Source organism: Rhinatrema bivittatum, chromosome 2, assembly GCF_901001135.1.
Source record: "Rhinatrema bivittatum chromosome 2, aRhiBiv1.1, whole genome shotgun sequence".
In the NCBI taxonomy this organism is placed as follows: domain Eukaryota; kingdom Metazoa; phylum Chordata; class Amphibia; order Gymnophiona; family Rhinatrematidae; genus Rhinatrema; species Rhinatrema bivittatum.
The window spans coordinates 742,239,107-742,256,104 of NC_042616.1; the positions used below are offsets into that span (position 1 = coordinate 742,239,107).

General features: G+C 42.8%; 1 protein-coding gene across 1 annotated transcript in view; it reads right to left on the minus strand.

Annotated features, from left to right (window-relative positions):
• The window catches only part of CSMD3 (CUB and Sushi multiple domains 3), a 3,551,396-nt gene that overhangs the window by 754,621 nt on the left and 2,779,777 nt on the right, over positions 1–16,998 (minus strand). Inside the window, 1 exon segment of the mRNA XM_029591914.1 lies at positions 14,245–14,363. Coding sequence (XP_029447774.1) covers positions 14,245–14,363 — 119 coding nt within the window.

The following is a 16,998-nucleotide window of genomic DNA, read 5'->3' on the forward strand; positions in this document are numbered from 1 at the left end:
TAGACTGTTGTATCCGCTTTTTAATCATTGATTTCCATTCACGGTTTAGTTATTTAGATTTTATGGGACTCGTTAACTGAAGCTTTTCATTGCCTTCTTTTTGTACCGGCTAAAAATTATGAAGAGCCGCAGCTCTATTTATTTAGCCAGTTCAAAAAGAAGGCAATGAAAAGCTTCAGTTAAGTGTCCCATAAAATCTAAATAACTAAACCGTGAATGGAAATCAATGATTAAAAAGCGGATACAACAGTCTAAATGTATTTCACTGTTCAAAGCTTTCACAAGTAAGCTCTTCAAAGCAAAACAATTTATGAGATTTCCGTTCGCACAAATTTAGAATTCAGTTTCCATATATGATGTTGTATTGTTGATTTGCTTATTTACCATGCCACAGCCTCCTATGTGGGATTGATCAAAAGCTTTGCTAAAATCAAAGTAAATCATGCCATGCTTGTCCTTGATCTAATTTTCTAGTTACCCAATCAAAAAAAAATAAGATTCATTTGGAAGAACCTTCCTTTGGTAAAACCATGTTGCCTTGGATCCAACAACCCACTGGATTGTAGATAGAGTAGTTTGCCATCCTTTTCTTCACCAGATTCTACACAATTTTCCCACCATCAACATAAGTCTAACTGATCTATAATCTCCAGCTTCATTGCTGCTATTATTTTTGTGAAATGGGATCATAACTGTCCAGCCTTGTAGCATCACTCCTGTCTTCCAGGATCTAATGAACAGGTCATTCAGCAGGCTGCCAGGACATACCTGAACTTCCTTAGTATATTGAGATATAACCCATCCAGCCCCATGGCATTTTCCACTCTCAGTTTTGACATTTCCACCCAAACACTCTGCCCTGTTAATGTGATGTTATTTACCCCTCCTCCATCGATACTCTATTCTTGCCAATCAGCAATGGTCTTTTTCTAAGCTCTTCTCAGTGAATACTGAACTGAAGTATTTGTTTCATTTTTTTGCTATTTTTTCATCTTTTTCCACCAATTGCTCTATATCACCTTTCAATCTTAATACCGCTACTGGCCTTTTTCCATTCTCTGATATATCTTAAAAATGTTTGCAATCTCACTTTACCTCATTGGCAATCCTCTTGCCCAGCTGAGATTTTTTTATCCTGATTTATTTCCTCATCTCTTTCAGCTTCTCCAGATAGTCTTTCCTGTGATCCTATTTTTTAGTTTCTTTGTAATTTGTGCCTTTTTTTTTTCAGATTTAAACTGATCTTTTTACCTTTATTATTTTAAGATATAAACTGGCAAAACAGTCAAGGGAACTGAAAAAATCAGAAGGATGCTAGCTATATAGGGAGGTGAATTGCTAGCAGGAAAAAGAAGGTGATATTGCCTCTGTTAAAGTATCTGGTGAGAATGTATTTGCTGACAATCCTGGATACCACACACTGCAAAGGATATTTAATGAATAAAATCAGTCCAGAGGTCAACTACTGAAATGGTCAATAGTTTTCATCATAAAGCATATGGGAACAACCTTAAAAATTTAATCATGTATACCTACTACTATTTATTATTTCTAAAGTGCTACAAGACACACACAATGTACAGAAGACACACAATGACTCTAATAAGTACAGAGAGATGTTAGAGGCAGTCCCTGCTGTTGTGATGGCTGGCCGCCACATTCAGCAGCCAGCCCTACTCACCGTCTGCCGAGGCCAAGTGCCTCGCCCCGCAGAAGCGGCCTAGGGAAGCCTTCACCACTGCACTCATAGAAACATAGAAATGACGGCAGAAAAAGACCTAACAGCCCATCCAGGCTGCCCAGCAAGCTCCCACACTTATTTTCCCATACTTATCTGTTTCACTGACCACCAAGCTCAGGGCCCTTGTTGGTAACTATTTGATTGAAATTTCATGCCACCCCCTGCCATTGATGTAGAGAGTAATGTTGGAGTTGCATCAAAGGTGAAGCATAAGGCTTAATGGTTAAGGGTAGTAACCGCCGCATCAAGCAAGTTACCCTGATGCTTGTTTACCCAGACTGCACAGATCAATGCCTTATTGGATGTTGTCTGAATGCAAATCATCTTTTCCACATTTATCCCTGCCATTGAAGCAGAGAGCAATGTTGTATATGCATTGAAAGTGAAGTATCAGGCTTAATTGGTTTAAGGTAGTAACCGCTGCAAGCTACCCCCATGCTTATTTGTTTACCCAGACTGTGTAGTTCAGTCCTTATTGGTTGTTGTCTGAATGAAGATCCTCATTTCCATATATCCCCTTGCCATTGAAACAACCCAATGTTGATGCTGGTGCACTTTTCCCCGCAGGATTCCTTAGGCACAGGCACGCAGCTAGTCCCCAACCTTTAAAGGGGCCAGGGCAGGAAACACACCCACAGCTCCATCTGATGACATCAGCTGGAGGCTCTATATAAGGGCAGCTCTGCCCTCCCAGAATTCCCTCAGCAATGGCTCAGTTCCTCATGGATAGTGTGTTGCTCCTGCTTCAGTTCCTGATCTAGTTCCTGCTCCAGTTTCCCCTTCAGATCCCCGGACTCCTCTTTTGACTTGACCCTGGTTTGTCCCTTGGATTCTCTACTCACTGCCTGCCCTGACTTCGATTTGTTTCTTGGATTCCTCTGCTTGCTGCCTGCCCTGACTCTGGCACGTCTGACTCTTCCTTCATCTAACATCCACCTGGAACCTTTGCATGAAGATCTGCACCTAAGTCCAGCTGGAACAGCACCCAAGGTCTCAACCCACGGGGAACGAGGGCTGGTAGTGGTGAAGGTCCAGTAGGGTCTCCGCACCACCCTGGGCCACCTGCCAATGGCTGACACCTACAGTGGGTCTTTAGTGTGCACTAAACCGAAATTCAGGTCTCCCCAAATTTTAAAGGCCCGAATCGCGGGAAATATGAGATTTCCCGTGGGAGGCCGAAAACGAAGCCCGAACTGATAGGTTCAGGCTTCGCGCATTCCTAGTCTTTAGTATCGGATCTCTTAAGGGCTGGTGCCCTGCAAATGAGACCACAGAATTGTTTAAAATGAGGCAGCCAGATTTTAGCCCAGAATACAGCCATACCCCCAGGGATCCAAATTGGTCCTCAGGCTTAAAAGGGGTTGCTGTGGAAAAATCCAGTGTTTTGACAACTAGTTAGCTAAGAATTTCAGGGTGGAGCAAGATCCCCAATGTTGTACATCTGAAACATGGCAGGTAGGTAGTATCATAAAGAGTCCCAAGGTGGCACATCAGGACATGGCAGCTATACAGCGTGGCATCAAGACCACAAGATGGTAGATCTGAAGCATGGCAGCTAGGTAGGAATGGCAGCAAGACCCCCAAGGTGGTACATCTGGGACATGGCAGGAAGGCAGATTGGCAGCTATAGTTACCCGTTGGCCCCTGCCTGCATCTGATGTTTTCTGAATATAATCATATACATGAATGATATAAACTTCAATGGTAAACATAGACAAATGAGACAACAATTTTTATTTCATTTATGGAAACCTTCCATTCATTTTATGGGTCTGCAAATGAAATGAAAATGGACTCATTCACTGTATTTTACCCATTTGTTTCAAATGAATGCACATCCCTAATCTAACATGCAGATCATTGTGTAAGCATGAAAATACTGTGCACCCCTGGACAACTACTCTAATGTCAGCTAAACCTTTCAACAGGCAGCAGTGGCTCCAAAACGTTTTGAAGGCATAGAGTGGCCATAGTGAATTTCAGGGTGGGTAACCACCAAGTATCTTTCCCTCCAATCATTCAAAGCAGTCAAGCCACACTGGGGGGCTAGAACAGGTAGAACAGCAAGCTTCTTGTCTGGGGTGGGTCATCCCCCTTCTCCCCCAGCAATCCATGATTGCAGATCATTTTCAGTGATCTGTGGCTTTTGTTTTGCAGATGTGACCATTTCGGGGGTAGTTTTATCTGATTTTTTTCTTTGTCTTCTAATCTTGCCCTTTATTTATTTATTTATTTATTTATTTATTTATTTAAAATCTTTTCTGTACCATCATTAAGTTATATACCATCACAATGGTTTACATACAGGTACATAAATGAAAATTGTTAAATGTGTACGGTAGTACATTCTAAGAAGTGACAATAGATATGGTTACATTGTGTCATAAAAACTTGTATTTGTTGAATGAGGTAAATCTTGACCATATATACATGTAAGTTACTTATTTACAGGTATAATTCTCGCCTTGACATCAACAGTTCCATGAAACTTCTGGTTGCAAACTAGAAGCATTACAATATTGTTGTATAGCTGCTCAGGCAGCTGCTGCTTAGAGGACCTCATGGTTGTTGAGAAAAAGACAGAACAACAATCACAACCTGGTGGTTAGAAGAATCAGGATATTTGTTCAATTGATAAATTATCTTTACCTCACTCATTGAAGGCCTAATGAGTCAATCAACGTTTTTGTGTATTATTAACATTTTTTTTTAAAACATAATAATGAATCAACTGAAAGAGTGTCCAAACCTTTGTACATGCCATTTTCACAGTTCTATTATTTTCAATCTATGCAATTGCCTAATTTGTCCAGTTTCGGGGACAACAAATCCCAAATGAATTTTTCCTGAAATTTCAGGAAAAATTAATTTTTAGGTTTGTGCACGCTAACCCAAAATTTGGGTCCCCCTGAATTTCAAAGGCTTGAACCGCGGGAAATATGATATTACCCACGGTGGGCAGAAAACGAAGCCCGAACTGAAAGGTTTGGGGTTTGTACATTAAAAATTGCAGAAAAATATGTTTAACTTTGTAACATGTAGAGGTTGTGTCAGCTTCTGTTCACTTTGAGATTCAAAAGGACCAATGTAATAAAATCTGTGGCAAAAGAGGTGCTCGATATGAGTGTGGGTTTTGATCCCTGCACGTGGCTGCATCTGCCGCTTCCGCGGGATATAAAAAAAAATAATTATGCAAATGATTTGCACACAGAAATCCATGCACATGTGGAAAAATGGGCATACCTAAGCATGGTAAGGGCCTATGTAATAAGCGGCCGCATCCGCGCTCAAAACCTGCACCGATAATCCGCGAGCGAGCAAATGGGTCTCCTTATTAACAATCTTACCACTCTTCTGGTTGTGTATCTGTCTGCCCAGGGACGCGCTCATCTCAGATGCCGTGAAAAGCGCTTTGCTAAGCTGGCCACTCTGTTCTTATGAGATAGGCTCTCAGCTAGGTGCTTATCAGGCTGCTCATACCCTGTTTGTTGCAGAAAAATCTATACAATCAGGATTCCAGAAAGACACCTAGCTAATCTTGCCGCTCAGGCAATGAACTAGTCGCTCTTCTGGCCATGTATTTGGGTGCTCGGGCGCTGAACTAGGCACTTAGCTGGTCACAAACCTGGCCACTCAGACTTTGAGAAAAGGACCTAGGGAAGCAGCTATCTAAGCTGGCCGTTCCGATGCCCAGAAAACCACCTAGCTAAGCTGGTCACTTGGATGTGGAGAGAGGCGCTCAGCTATGTGGTTTTCAGGACTCTTGGATGCCGATATTGGCTCCACGAACGGCATTGACATTTAACTCATGCCCTGACCATGGTGGTAAAAAACCCGCATTAAAAAACCCGCACTAGCTTTAAAGTAGCTCCCTGTATTGCCTATGATTAGCTAATCACCTCCTTTGCATGCCATTAGCATGCATTCACACAGAAAAAACCACGTGAATGTAAGCGTGTTTGTACGGGCTTTTTTCCCATGCACAGAACCCTTTTTACATCTCTGTATAGGGCTTTGAATGACAAAATGCATGTACAAATGTGTACATCCATGCATATACCTGCGGCAGCATCAGCGCACCTTATTACATCGGCCCCAATGAATTTGACCAAAGGTGCCTAAGGTTTTGCTCACAATAGTGCTTGTTTTTTGGGGATTTATGCATTTTAGGTTAGGACTGTAATAACTCACAGGCCGATACAGTAAAGGGCGGCCGCGATTACCCCGTTTCTAACCCGCTTTGTACCCACAATTTGGCTGCGTAAGTCCAACCCGCGATTCACTATCCCCTTTAACCCATCCTTACCGCTTCTTTAAATCAACGGGTAACCCTTTCCGCCCGCGGCAAGTATATGATATGTAAACGATCGGATTAGCTATTCCTTCCCATACAGTAACACGCGCCCCAATTATCGCTTTTTTTTTTTTTTGTAACTTATTTTTATTGAGTTTTACAGGTAGAGAACCAAAGGGTACAGATTACACACCATGAGACACCATAAGAAATTGCAGATGACATAAAGTAACAAAGCATACATGATGTAGAAGAAAAATCAGCATTGTACACCTTGGCAATCCTATTAAACAATCTCTACATTATAAACCATATTAACACACTAACAAATCCCAACCATTCCCTAATGTCCCCCCCCCTTTTTTCATTTCTTCCCCCCCCCCCTTTTAGACCAGTGTGAGTGTGGTGTCAGAGTACTGAGACAGCATAGCAAACTCCTACAAGAGAGAGTCAGCTACAGACAGCTACATACTGGATTGTGAGTCATCCCTATCTATGGTACAGGAGGCTCGCATAACCACTCCCACATTTGGGTTTTAATCAGGGTAGTATGTTGGGTCGTAGATAAAGCTCCAACGGTTTCCAAATATTACTCATACATTTCTGTTTGTGTTCGGCAGCCTCTTGGGCACAGGTATATTCTAAAGTGAACAACTTGATCAAGGACCGAAACCAGATGTCATGTGTGGGAGACTCGGCAGAAATCCAGCAGGCTAAGATGGCCTTCTTACCAGTTAGACTGACTCTGCGAATGAACTGTAGTTCATATTTCCCCAAACCCACAAATGGAGTCTGAATGACCCCAAATAACCAGAGTATGGGATCAAATGGGAGATCCAAGGCAAGTAACGAGTTGCACGTGTCAATCAGTTCCCTCCAAAACAAGGAGATGGCACTACACTCCCAGAAGTGATGTGTATACGTGCCCTGTTTTGCATTACACTTGGGGCAGTTAGCGGAGGCCGTGATATGGGCTAGGAAAGCCCTGTCCGTCGCCATATAGTACCGTCTCAGAAATTTGAATTGGATCTCCCTATACAGTACACTCTCAGACCATTCAGTAATCACTTCAAAGCAGGATAAAAACTCCTGACTAGTTAACGTAAAATCAGGCCACTTCAGCCATTGTTGCCAAGTACCAACTACAGCATCGGACTGAAGATGCAACAGTAATGCTTGATTCAATGCTGCTATCGTGGGTTTCTGCGTCTTATGGATGGAGAGTACCTTTTGAACAACCCGAAACTGCGGGTTAATTAGTGAGGACATCTTATGCGTATAACAAAAATCTCTCAATTGCCTGTAAGCAAAATGATCTTGGGGTACTAGGTCAAATAACTGTTGTAATTCTGAGAAGGAATAAAACTGGCTCCCATCAGGTGAATAGCACTGGTATAACCAGGTGAAGCCCCTTTCTTTCCATCTATGGAAGACGGATACAGTCATCGCTGGTGGGAATAATGGGTTACCACAGATAGTTAACAGAGGAGTAAGTGCTGAAGAAAACTTTGCCTGAGCACACAGGTATGCCCAGGCCTTCCGGCTGGCCCCAATCAATGGTTGCGTGAGAAGCCCCGCTGGCAGCTGGGTTCTAGGAAGCTGAAGCAGGGGATTTAAGGATTGTTGATTCCACCAAGAACAAAGGAGTGCAAGGGGAGTGTAATGAGACGTATTACCCAGAATATCTTTCACGTGTCTGAGAATACAAGCCAAATTGTATCTGCGTAGGTTGGGACAGCCCAGACCCCCTTTTTTTGGAGGTTGTGTTAGGGTTATTAGCGATAGGCGGGCTTTACGTCCATTCCAAATGAATTTCCGAAAGAGGGCGTTTGCCCCCCTGCAATCCCTCCCCGTCAGCCAAATTGGGGTCATTTGTAGAATATAAAGCCACCGGGGGAGGATCATCATTTTAATTAATTGGATTCTACCAGAGATAGATAAGGGCAGACCATGCCACTTCTTCAATAATAAAGACGTTCTCTCTAAGAGGGGCTCCACGTTCAATCTATGAAATTCACGCACTTCGGATGGTATCTGGATGCCTAGATATTTCATTGCAGTGGTCACCCATTTGAGAGGAAAAAGACCTTGCCACTGAGATTTCACTCTACCCCCCACATCTAAAGCCTCTGATTTATCCTTGTTAATACGTAGTCCTGCGAATTCCCCATATTGTTCCAGGATACCTAGCAGGGGGTTTAAAGACCGCTGGGGGTCAGTGAGATAAATTAAAATATCGTCAGCAAAGGCGGCAATGGAGAATATGTGATGGCCTGTGCCATAGCCCTGTATGGCTGGCGAGCTCGCTATTTTCCTGAGTAGAGGGTCAATAGCTAAAATGTACAAGAGGGGGGAAAGGGGACAACCCTGCCGCACTCCCCTACGGATAAGTACCTCTCCCGATTTACAACCATTGGCCGTTATGTGTGATTTAGGTTGTGCGTATAACATATGTAGATACGCCAGAAAATTCCCCTCGAAGCCATAGCGTCCTAAGACAGAGAATAGGTATGGCCAAGATACTCGGTCAAAAGCTTTTTCCGAGTCTAGGCCAATCACTAAAGCTGGGGAAGCTTGTGAAAGGGAAGAGCTCATAGCGGATAACAATTTGAGAATATGTGTACAGGCTGGTCTATTTTTAACAAATCCCACCTGATGTACCGAAATTAGTTGCGGGAGTATCACGTTTAGTCTGGTGGCTAAAAGTTTGGCAAGGAGTTTTAAATCACAATTCAGTAGTGATATAGGACGATAAGAGGCTGGGTATAACGGGTCCTTGCCCGGTTTGGGGAGAACAGTAATATGTGCCGTGTTAAAGAGTGGTGGGAACGCCCCTTTAGTGACCGCATCGTTGAAAAAATCAGTCAAGTGATTGGCAATGCTATGTTGCAATATCTTATAAAAGTCGAACGAAAAGCCATCTGGACCTGGTGCCTTCCCCAGTTTGCTAGTGGAAATAGCAGCCAGGACCTCCAAGGGTAGGATAGGTCTATTGAGGAACGATAGCTGAGTTTTAGTAAGCGTAGGCAGCGTAAGATCTGCAAAAAACGCCTCCTCTTCTATCCTTCCCCCTCCTATGTCATCTGTGTATAGTTGTTCATAGAACTTACGGAACACCTCACAGATCTCCTTTCTTGAAGAGACCGTAGTCCCTGTCATGGTACGCATGCTGGGTATGAAGGTCTTTCCCCTATGGGCCCGTACTAAATTAGCTAGGTGTTTCCCCGCCTTATTACCATATCGGAAAAAATTCCGATCAGCAACTTGAAAAGCCCGTTGTGCCCTCTGGTGTAAAACACAGTTCAGATCCCGCAAGACCGCAAAATACTCCCGTTGGGAAATGGGGGAAGGGCAGGAAATGAATTTCTGTTTTAGTGTACCCAATTTGGCTTCTAGTTCCAAAATGCTTTTATTTAGCTTCCTCTTTCTAGCTGCTACAAAGGAGATGATTTCACCTCTGAGAACGGCTTTAGCCGTTTCCCAAAACAATTGCGGGTTTGAGGTATGCTGGTGGTTGAGATTAGCAAAGTCCTCCCATTTGGTTTGCAAAAACACTTTGAAAGACAAATCAAAACGTAGGAAACCAGGGAATCTCCACAGCCTGTCCCCATTAGCCCTATCATGGAAATGTATGTCTACCCAAATCAGCGCATGATCAGACACCCCCTGTGGCCCAATCGCGGCTTCAGAGATCAGATGTAGCCCGTCCCTTGGTGTCAAAATATAATCAATACGGGATAGAGAGGTATGCACCCTAGAGATGTGTGTAAAATCTTTCTCTGTGGGATGTAGCGTCCGCCATGTATCCAGGAGTGAAAACTCAGAACATAAAAATGGGACCCCCTTTCCACCCCTATTTGGGAGTAATGAGCCTGCAGGCGTCTTATCCATGCTGGGATCCGCAGGTAAGTTAAAGTCCCCTGCTACAATTAAGTAACCCTTGGTATGCTCAACTAATTGTTCCAATACAAAAATGAAAAAAGAGTGAGAGTAGGCATTAGGCGCATAAAGGTTACAGATAGAGACCTCTTGTCCATTTAGATGACCAGACACCAAAAGAAATCTACCCTCCTCATCTCGTACTGTGTTAGAGGCAATGAAAGAGACAGTTTTGTTTACTAAAATGGCTACCCCACCTTTTTTCCCCTTTGCCTGATTGTAATAACAGTCTCCCACCCAATCTCTTTTGAGTTTACCACTCTCGATTGCAGAAAGATGGGTTTCCTGCAAACAGGCTATAGTTGGTTTATGGGATTTAAGCTGTTTGAGGATTTTATATCTTTTAACCGGCGAGCCTAGGCCATTTACATTCCAAGAGATAACTCGTGTACTATCAGCCATCAGAAAAAGGAGTACAAAACATAATGAAAGTTACAAGTTGTGACATGAAGACCAGTAATTATCGCTTTTTTAACCTGCAGTTTTGCTGCATGTTTAACCTGCTAATTTACCGCCTACCCTTCCCCCTGCGTTAGTGTGGAGTGTCAGGCAAGCCGAGATGAAATTTCATGGGCAAACTTTCCCCCAGCCCCTGCTCACCTGCCCTGGCCGCGTCCATGGGTGCCAATCTCCCGCGCTGACAGCTCCGGAGCAGCCCCAGTCAGCCCCGCTTCACTGCCTGACCCCCTCACTCCCCGGGACAAGACAAAAGTGAATCGGGCAAATTTTCCCCAGCCCCCGCTCACCTGCCCTGGCCACATCCATGGGTGCTGATCTCCCGCGCTGACAGCTCTGGAGCAGCCACAGTCCTCTCTCCCCTCCTCCCGGGGACAGCCGGCGGCGAGAGCAGCATCAGCAGCCCGGGGCGGATCGGGCGCTCCCCATGGCTCCCAGGATTCCTATTCTCTAAAAGGTGCATGCCGTGACCTCGGACGTCTAGCCGGGCGCTCAGGTCACGGCGTGCGACGTCCGGGCATGCGCTCATTACCTTTTAGAGAATAGAAATCCTGGGAGCCATGGGGAGCGCCCGATCTGCCCCGGGCTGCTGATGCTGCTCTCGCCGCCGGCTGTCCCCGGGAGGAGGGGAGAGAGGACTGGGGCTGCTCCGGAGCTGTCAGCGCGGGAGATCGGTACCCATGGACGCGGCCAGGGAAGGTGAGCGAGGCCTGGGGGAAAGTTTGCCCGATTCACTTTGGTCTTGTCCCGGGGAGTGAGGGGATCAGGCAGCCCTTCTCCTGTATCCACTTCCTGGTACCTGTCTTTTCAAATGACATTTGAAATGACAGGTACCAGTGCACCCAGGATACTATGTAGGCACTGTATAGCGCCTATACAGTAAAATGGATTGCGCTTCATGTACGCTTCTTGGACGCGTTTTGGACGCGGCTTGCATTTGCATGCCATTTAAATACTGTAACGAGCGGTATGTCATCCGAACTGTGCATGCGGCAAATGCGGGTGCGCCCGGCACTGCCGCACTCTTTCTACCGCATCCTTACTGTATCGGCCTATTAGGGTGGATTTTTGGAGTTTATTTGTTATACACTGTATCCCACTTAGATATTTATGTTAAGCAGTATATCAAATATAATCTCTGGACTACTGCAATATGGTTGTATTTAGGTCTCCATCTGAAGACACTTTAGGTCAGATTTTAAAAGGCCCACACATGCACATGGATGCAATTATTTTCCGTGCGCATGTTATAAAATACAATTCCTGCATGCACATGCACGCTGGATTTTAATGTCTGCACGCACTTGCTGTTGTGTGGCCTCCTCCTCGCGCAGGTGGTTTTTTTTCAATTACGCATGTTGACACAATCGGACATCTTCCCAGTTCCCTTCCAGTCCGCTCCAGTTAAGGAGCGGACTGGGAGGGAACTTCCCTACCCCTCTACTTAACCTTTCTCCCTTTTCTCCTTTCCACCTTGACCCCATAATCTAGCCTAACTAACCCTTTTCTTTTTGTTTTGCAACTTACCTGCTCTGATGAGAAGTAAGTTATGCGCATTGGCCTAATGGTGCTGACCCACCCCTTTCATCTGGCCTGGCACTTCAGCATGTATTGGGGGCTATGCATGTGGCCGAGCCCCTTAGAAAATGAGTGCAGAGTTCAGGGCCCAGCCATGCTCTCGATCTCCGAATTTTACGTGTGCGGGCCTTTTAAAATCTGGCCTTTTATGCTTTAGAATGTGTGCAGAGTGCTGCTGCTTGTTTGATTTCAGAAGTTGGTATGAGACAGCAAATAAAACCAGTATTATTTGACCTTCATTGGCTTCCAATCCAGTGGAGGATCAAGTATAAAGTTGCCTCCTAGTGCACAGGCTGTTGTCATTTGATTCCATGCCCTGGGAAAATGCAATGATGAATATCTACAAGCCAGTAAGGTCCCTTCAATCTGAACAGCAAGGTTTGCTTGATGTCCCTTCCACTAGCATGTTCATTTAATGGAGACAAGGGAAAGGGCATTTTAGGTGGCAGCCCCCATTCTGTGGAATTCTTTCCTGATAAAACTGTGGCAGATGGACTGTGCAAAATCTTTTAAATCTATGTTGAAAACATTCTTGTTCAGGCAGGCATAAATGTAAATAGAGGTTATTTAGATGGACCAGTGTAGATCCTCTTTATTCTTTTAAGTTACTGTATCATTGCATTATGTATGTTTTTATATGAACTACCTAGAGCCTCGATACAGGCTGTATATATGCACTGTAAATTAGGGGTGGGAAGAAGAAACATTTTTTGTTTTGTTCTTCATTTTGTTTTTGGGGGGTTTGATTTTCCACAAATTATGTTTCATCAAATGTTTATTTTATTAAAAAAACAAAATAAACATTTAAACACTCCCCACCCCTGAAAATGAAAAAAATAAAAAAAGATACGAGGCCTAACAAGCCCCTCCCACATGAAAAAATGCCAGGGCCAGTATCCTCCCCAGTCTTAGTAACATGGTCTATGGGGGATCCAATGCCAAAGCCTGGGTCTTGCATAGGTTAAAGGTTGAGATCACAGAGAGCTACCTCAGCCTAGGCCTATGCAAGGCTGAGGCTTCAGGCTGGGCCTAAGCATTGGGGATATTTGGTGAATATAGTTTTGCAGATAGAATTTACACACATTATTTTTAAAATAAAAAATATATATGTAATTCCCAACCTCACTAAGACTCCACCGCCTGTAAAGCTTAAAAGTATGTACATACAATGTGTTTGTGCATAATTTTATACAGGACCAGTCCCACAGTTTTTAAAAGGCTGTCTTTGTACTTGGAGCACTAACTTACCTTCAGTACTGCTTTGGAAAATGATGCTCTAAGACTTGTCCTGACTGTTCTGGATGCTTTCTGGTTCCACCACAACAGTTTAATCAAGCTTTATGTCATGTTTTATTTATTGATTAATTTATTTAATTGAACTTGATTACACGCTCATCCTTTCAACTCAGAGAAAGAAGTTACATTAGACATATCCACCGGAAGGGTGATCTGTATTACAGACAAGGTCTAATTCTGAGCTGAGAAATATTGTGAACCAACTTATTTGACAAAGAAAATTATGGAGCTTAAGATAAATCACCCACGCAGGTCCAAGTTAATAAAGAATAGTCAGGAAAATGCATGCATGAGTGCAGAAAATAATACTAGGAAGGAAAATGTCAAAAATTGATGCCATGTTACATAATTCATCCTCGTCTTACTAGATTTGCCCATTCTGTTTGATCCAGTGGGCACATCTGTCTGACTTTGCTGCTCCTGAAAATCACTAAGTTCATCTTATGCTAATTTTCTTTCCTCCCTACCTTATTTCCCACAGCTTGTTGGAATTCATGCTTTTTAAATTAACCTTTGCTGATTTTCTCACTTTTTGACATTTTAACCTATCTCTGAATGCCAATACAGTTCTGGTAAAGCTTTCCACTTCAGTCACAGCACGTGCATTACAATTACAATACTTTTAGCAGGAGCCTTGCCTTTATTTTATGCCTATTGAATTTTTGAATTCAAATGTATCAGCCATATATCAAAGTATTATTTACTTGAAAAGAATAAACTAATTAATTTAATTGGCTGATTCAGGTTTTAGGTTTTTAGAGCAAACACAATCTTAGTATAAGTCTACACAGATGTATACAAAGTTTGAATTGGGCCAACAGTACAATAGTACAGCACAGTATGTCTATATAGGTATAGACATAGACATATATATTATATATATATATATAGAGAGAGAGGCATCTTTAAACAAAGAAGTCTTTTAAATCAATTAACTCACCTGAAGAGAGTATCCATGATCACACTGGAAGGACACCACATCTCCTACCATGTACCGGTCACCAAATTTAATTCCGTTGCTGGGAGTCTGAGGTTCTGGACAGGAATCTAGACCTATTGCTGTAAAAATAAAACTTTGGTTTGGCACTGCAGACTTAAAGATTTTAAGCTGTAGTTTGCTCATGCTGTACATTGGTGTCTTCATGCTTTGCAAGCCTATCAGGGTGGCGCAGTGCTTCCTAGTGCAGGCTTAGAAAAAAATCTCTTTCTCAGGTATTAAAAACACATTTTCTCTCTTGGTCATCACTTTGTAATGTTTCGTTTTAGTTGATCACTCATATTAAAAATAACCCTGTATTTTCCTTTCAAATTCATATCAAAATAAGATTGATCTAGTTAAAGGATATGTTCCCCAGATCCAACTTTCAATCTTGCTTGTTATCCTTTCTTTTGATTATAATGTTTTGGAGAAAAAACAAAACAAAACAGAGACTGATATACAGGAAACGTATGCATCTAAAACTGGCTTTTGCTGCATAAGTCTTCTCCTTTAAAAATTATCCGCTTTGTCTGGATAACTTTGTGTGCTCAATTTAGTATGCAAAAGGTTACATGGACAAACAGGGGGTCAGGGCTGGAGGCACAGTGAATGTGAACCAAAACATTTAGCTGGATAAAGCCATATTTATTCGATAAGCGCAAATAGCTGGTCTAAAACTATCCAGGTAAAGTTACCTGGATAATTTATGGGATATTCAGAAGAAAAACAAATCTGGATTTGTCCTTCTGAATATCCAGTTAAAAATAACTGTGCAACTTTATCCGGATGATGTTAGACCAGCTATTTATGCTGACCAGCTCAATACAGCACTTTCCAGCTAAATATTGAGGTCCACTGGTTGGCAAGATAAGTTTATCTGGCTAACTTCAGGACTGATCTTCAGCTGCCCTCAAGTTATCCAGCTATGCTAACAAGATAACCCTTTAAATTGGCATTTTTTCTAGCTACCTTAGCTGTATAACCGGCTCTGCCTTGGAATACTCTCTATCTCCAACCCCAAGCTAGCTGGAAAATCAATTTAACCAAACACATTATCAGGCTAAATCAGGGCTGATGGGATTTTCAATGCCAACATTTATCTGGCTAAGTCTGTTGAATATTGGCCTCATTATGACTAATTCTGTTTCATTTGAATGACATTTTACATTTTCTAGAATATCTTTTTGAGGCATCCAACTTAGTTTAAAAGTCACAGTCTATATGCTCAATTCACCCAAAATGTTTTAGGCCTGTCAGAGCAAAAAAATGAAATATTTGTTTTAGAGGGAAAAGGAAAGTGGGCCAATTTTAACAGGTCCGCACGTGTAAAAATTGGGGTTTACATGTGTGGTCGGGACCTGTGCGCATTTTCCAAAGGGCCCGGCCATGCGTGTAACTCCCGATACATGCCGAAGTGCCAAGCTTCAAGAAACAGGTAGGGCAGGTTCTGGGTGGTGAGAAGCAGGGCAGAGCATAGGCCAGAGCAGCGCCATTAGCCGCTGTCCCAGGGAAGCGCAGGCCGGCATCCTGCCAGTGCGTGGAGTCTACTGCTGCTCCAAAGGAGCATCAAGGTAAATAACAAAAAAAAAAAAAATCTTATAGCTAGGAAGGGGTTATGGGTCAGGGAGGAGAGGTAATGGGAAAAGGTAAAAAGGTTAGGTGGGGTATATGGAAGTTCCCTCCCAGACTGCTCCTTAATTATGGCAGACTGGGAGGGAACTGAGGTAGCCCTACTCGCATCACTGCGTATTGCTTTTTAAAATTCCCTCTTGTGTGCGGAGAAGGCCACCCGCCAGTACATGTGTGCATGGACACTAAAATTCAGCATGTATGCACACACATGGGAAACTTATTTTATAACATGCATGTGCTTGCACGGACATGTTATAAAATTGGTGCGACTATATGCGTGCGTGCGCTCCTTTTAAAATCTGCCCTTAAGTCTGCTAAATGAAGAATCATTGAAGGTGTTCAGATAAAGCTCTGCAATCCTATCACTACCAACCATTCTTCTAAACACATTTGTACCTTCTATATTTCTCTGGTAGCCATCAAATTGGAATGCAGTTTTTTTAGCTCTGAACTGAAGACTGTCGGAGCCAGAGTGCTGCCACAGCTGCACACTTCCCATTTATCTTCTATGAGAGCAATTTTCACAGTTTAAATGTTTTGCGTTTTTTTCACTCATGGACCAGATATTCTTATTGTATGCTTTCAGGACACACTAAAAATAATAAGACGTTTCTACCATTTTAAAAAAACAATTTTAAATTTCTCATACACAGCTAGGCAGGTGTTATGCTGGCGCTTTCCACCATCCCTACTCATCCATTCCCCTGCTCCTCACCTCTCTCTCTCTCGTTACCTGAAATAATTCAGATGCATTTACTTTACATGAAATGCATTCTTAATAAAAGTGGATATGCATAAGCCACAGCATACATACGTTTTAATGTGAATAGTTAATACAGAAAATTCTAAAACACACAAACAGAATTTTTCTAAATTTTCTTTGAAGCAGCCATGCCCTCCTCTTGATACACAGCTCTTATTCTTGATCAGTTTTAAATGCCTTGTCAAGTAAGAGGCAATATCCTGTTGTGAGAAGTTGGCTATAAAAGCCAGCTTCCTTTCATCTTGCCCATTGAGTGGAGGATTTAACTATTGAAACCTTGCCTCTCACATGGTCTTGCAATCTAGGCTTTGATAGCCACC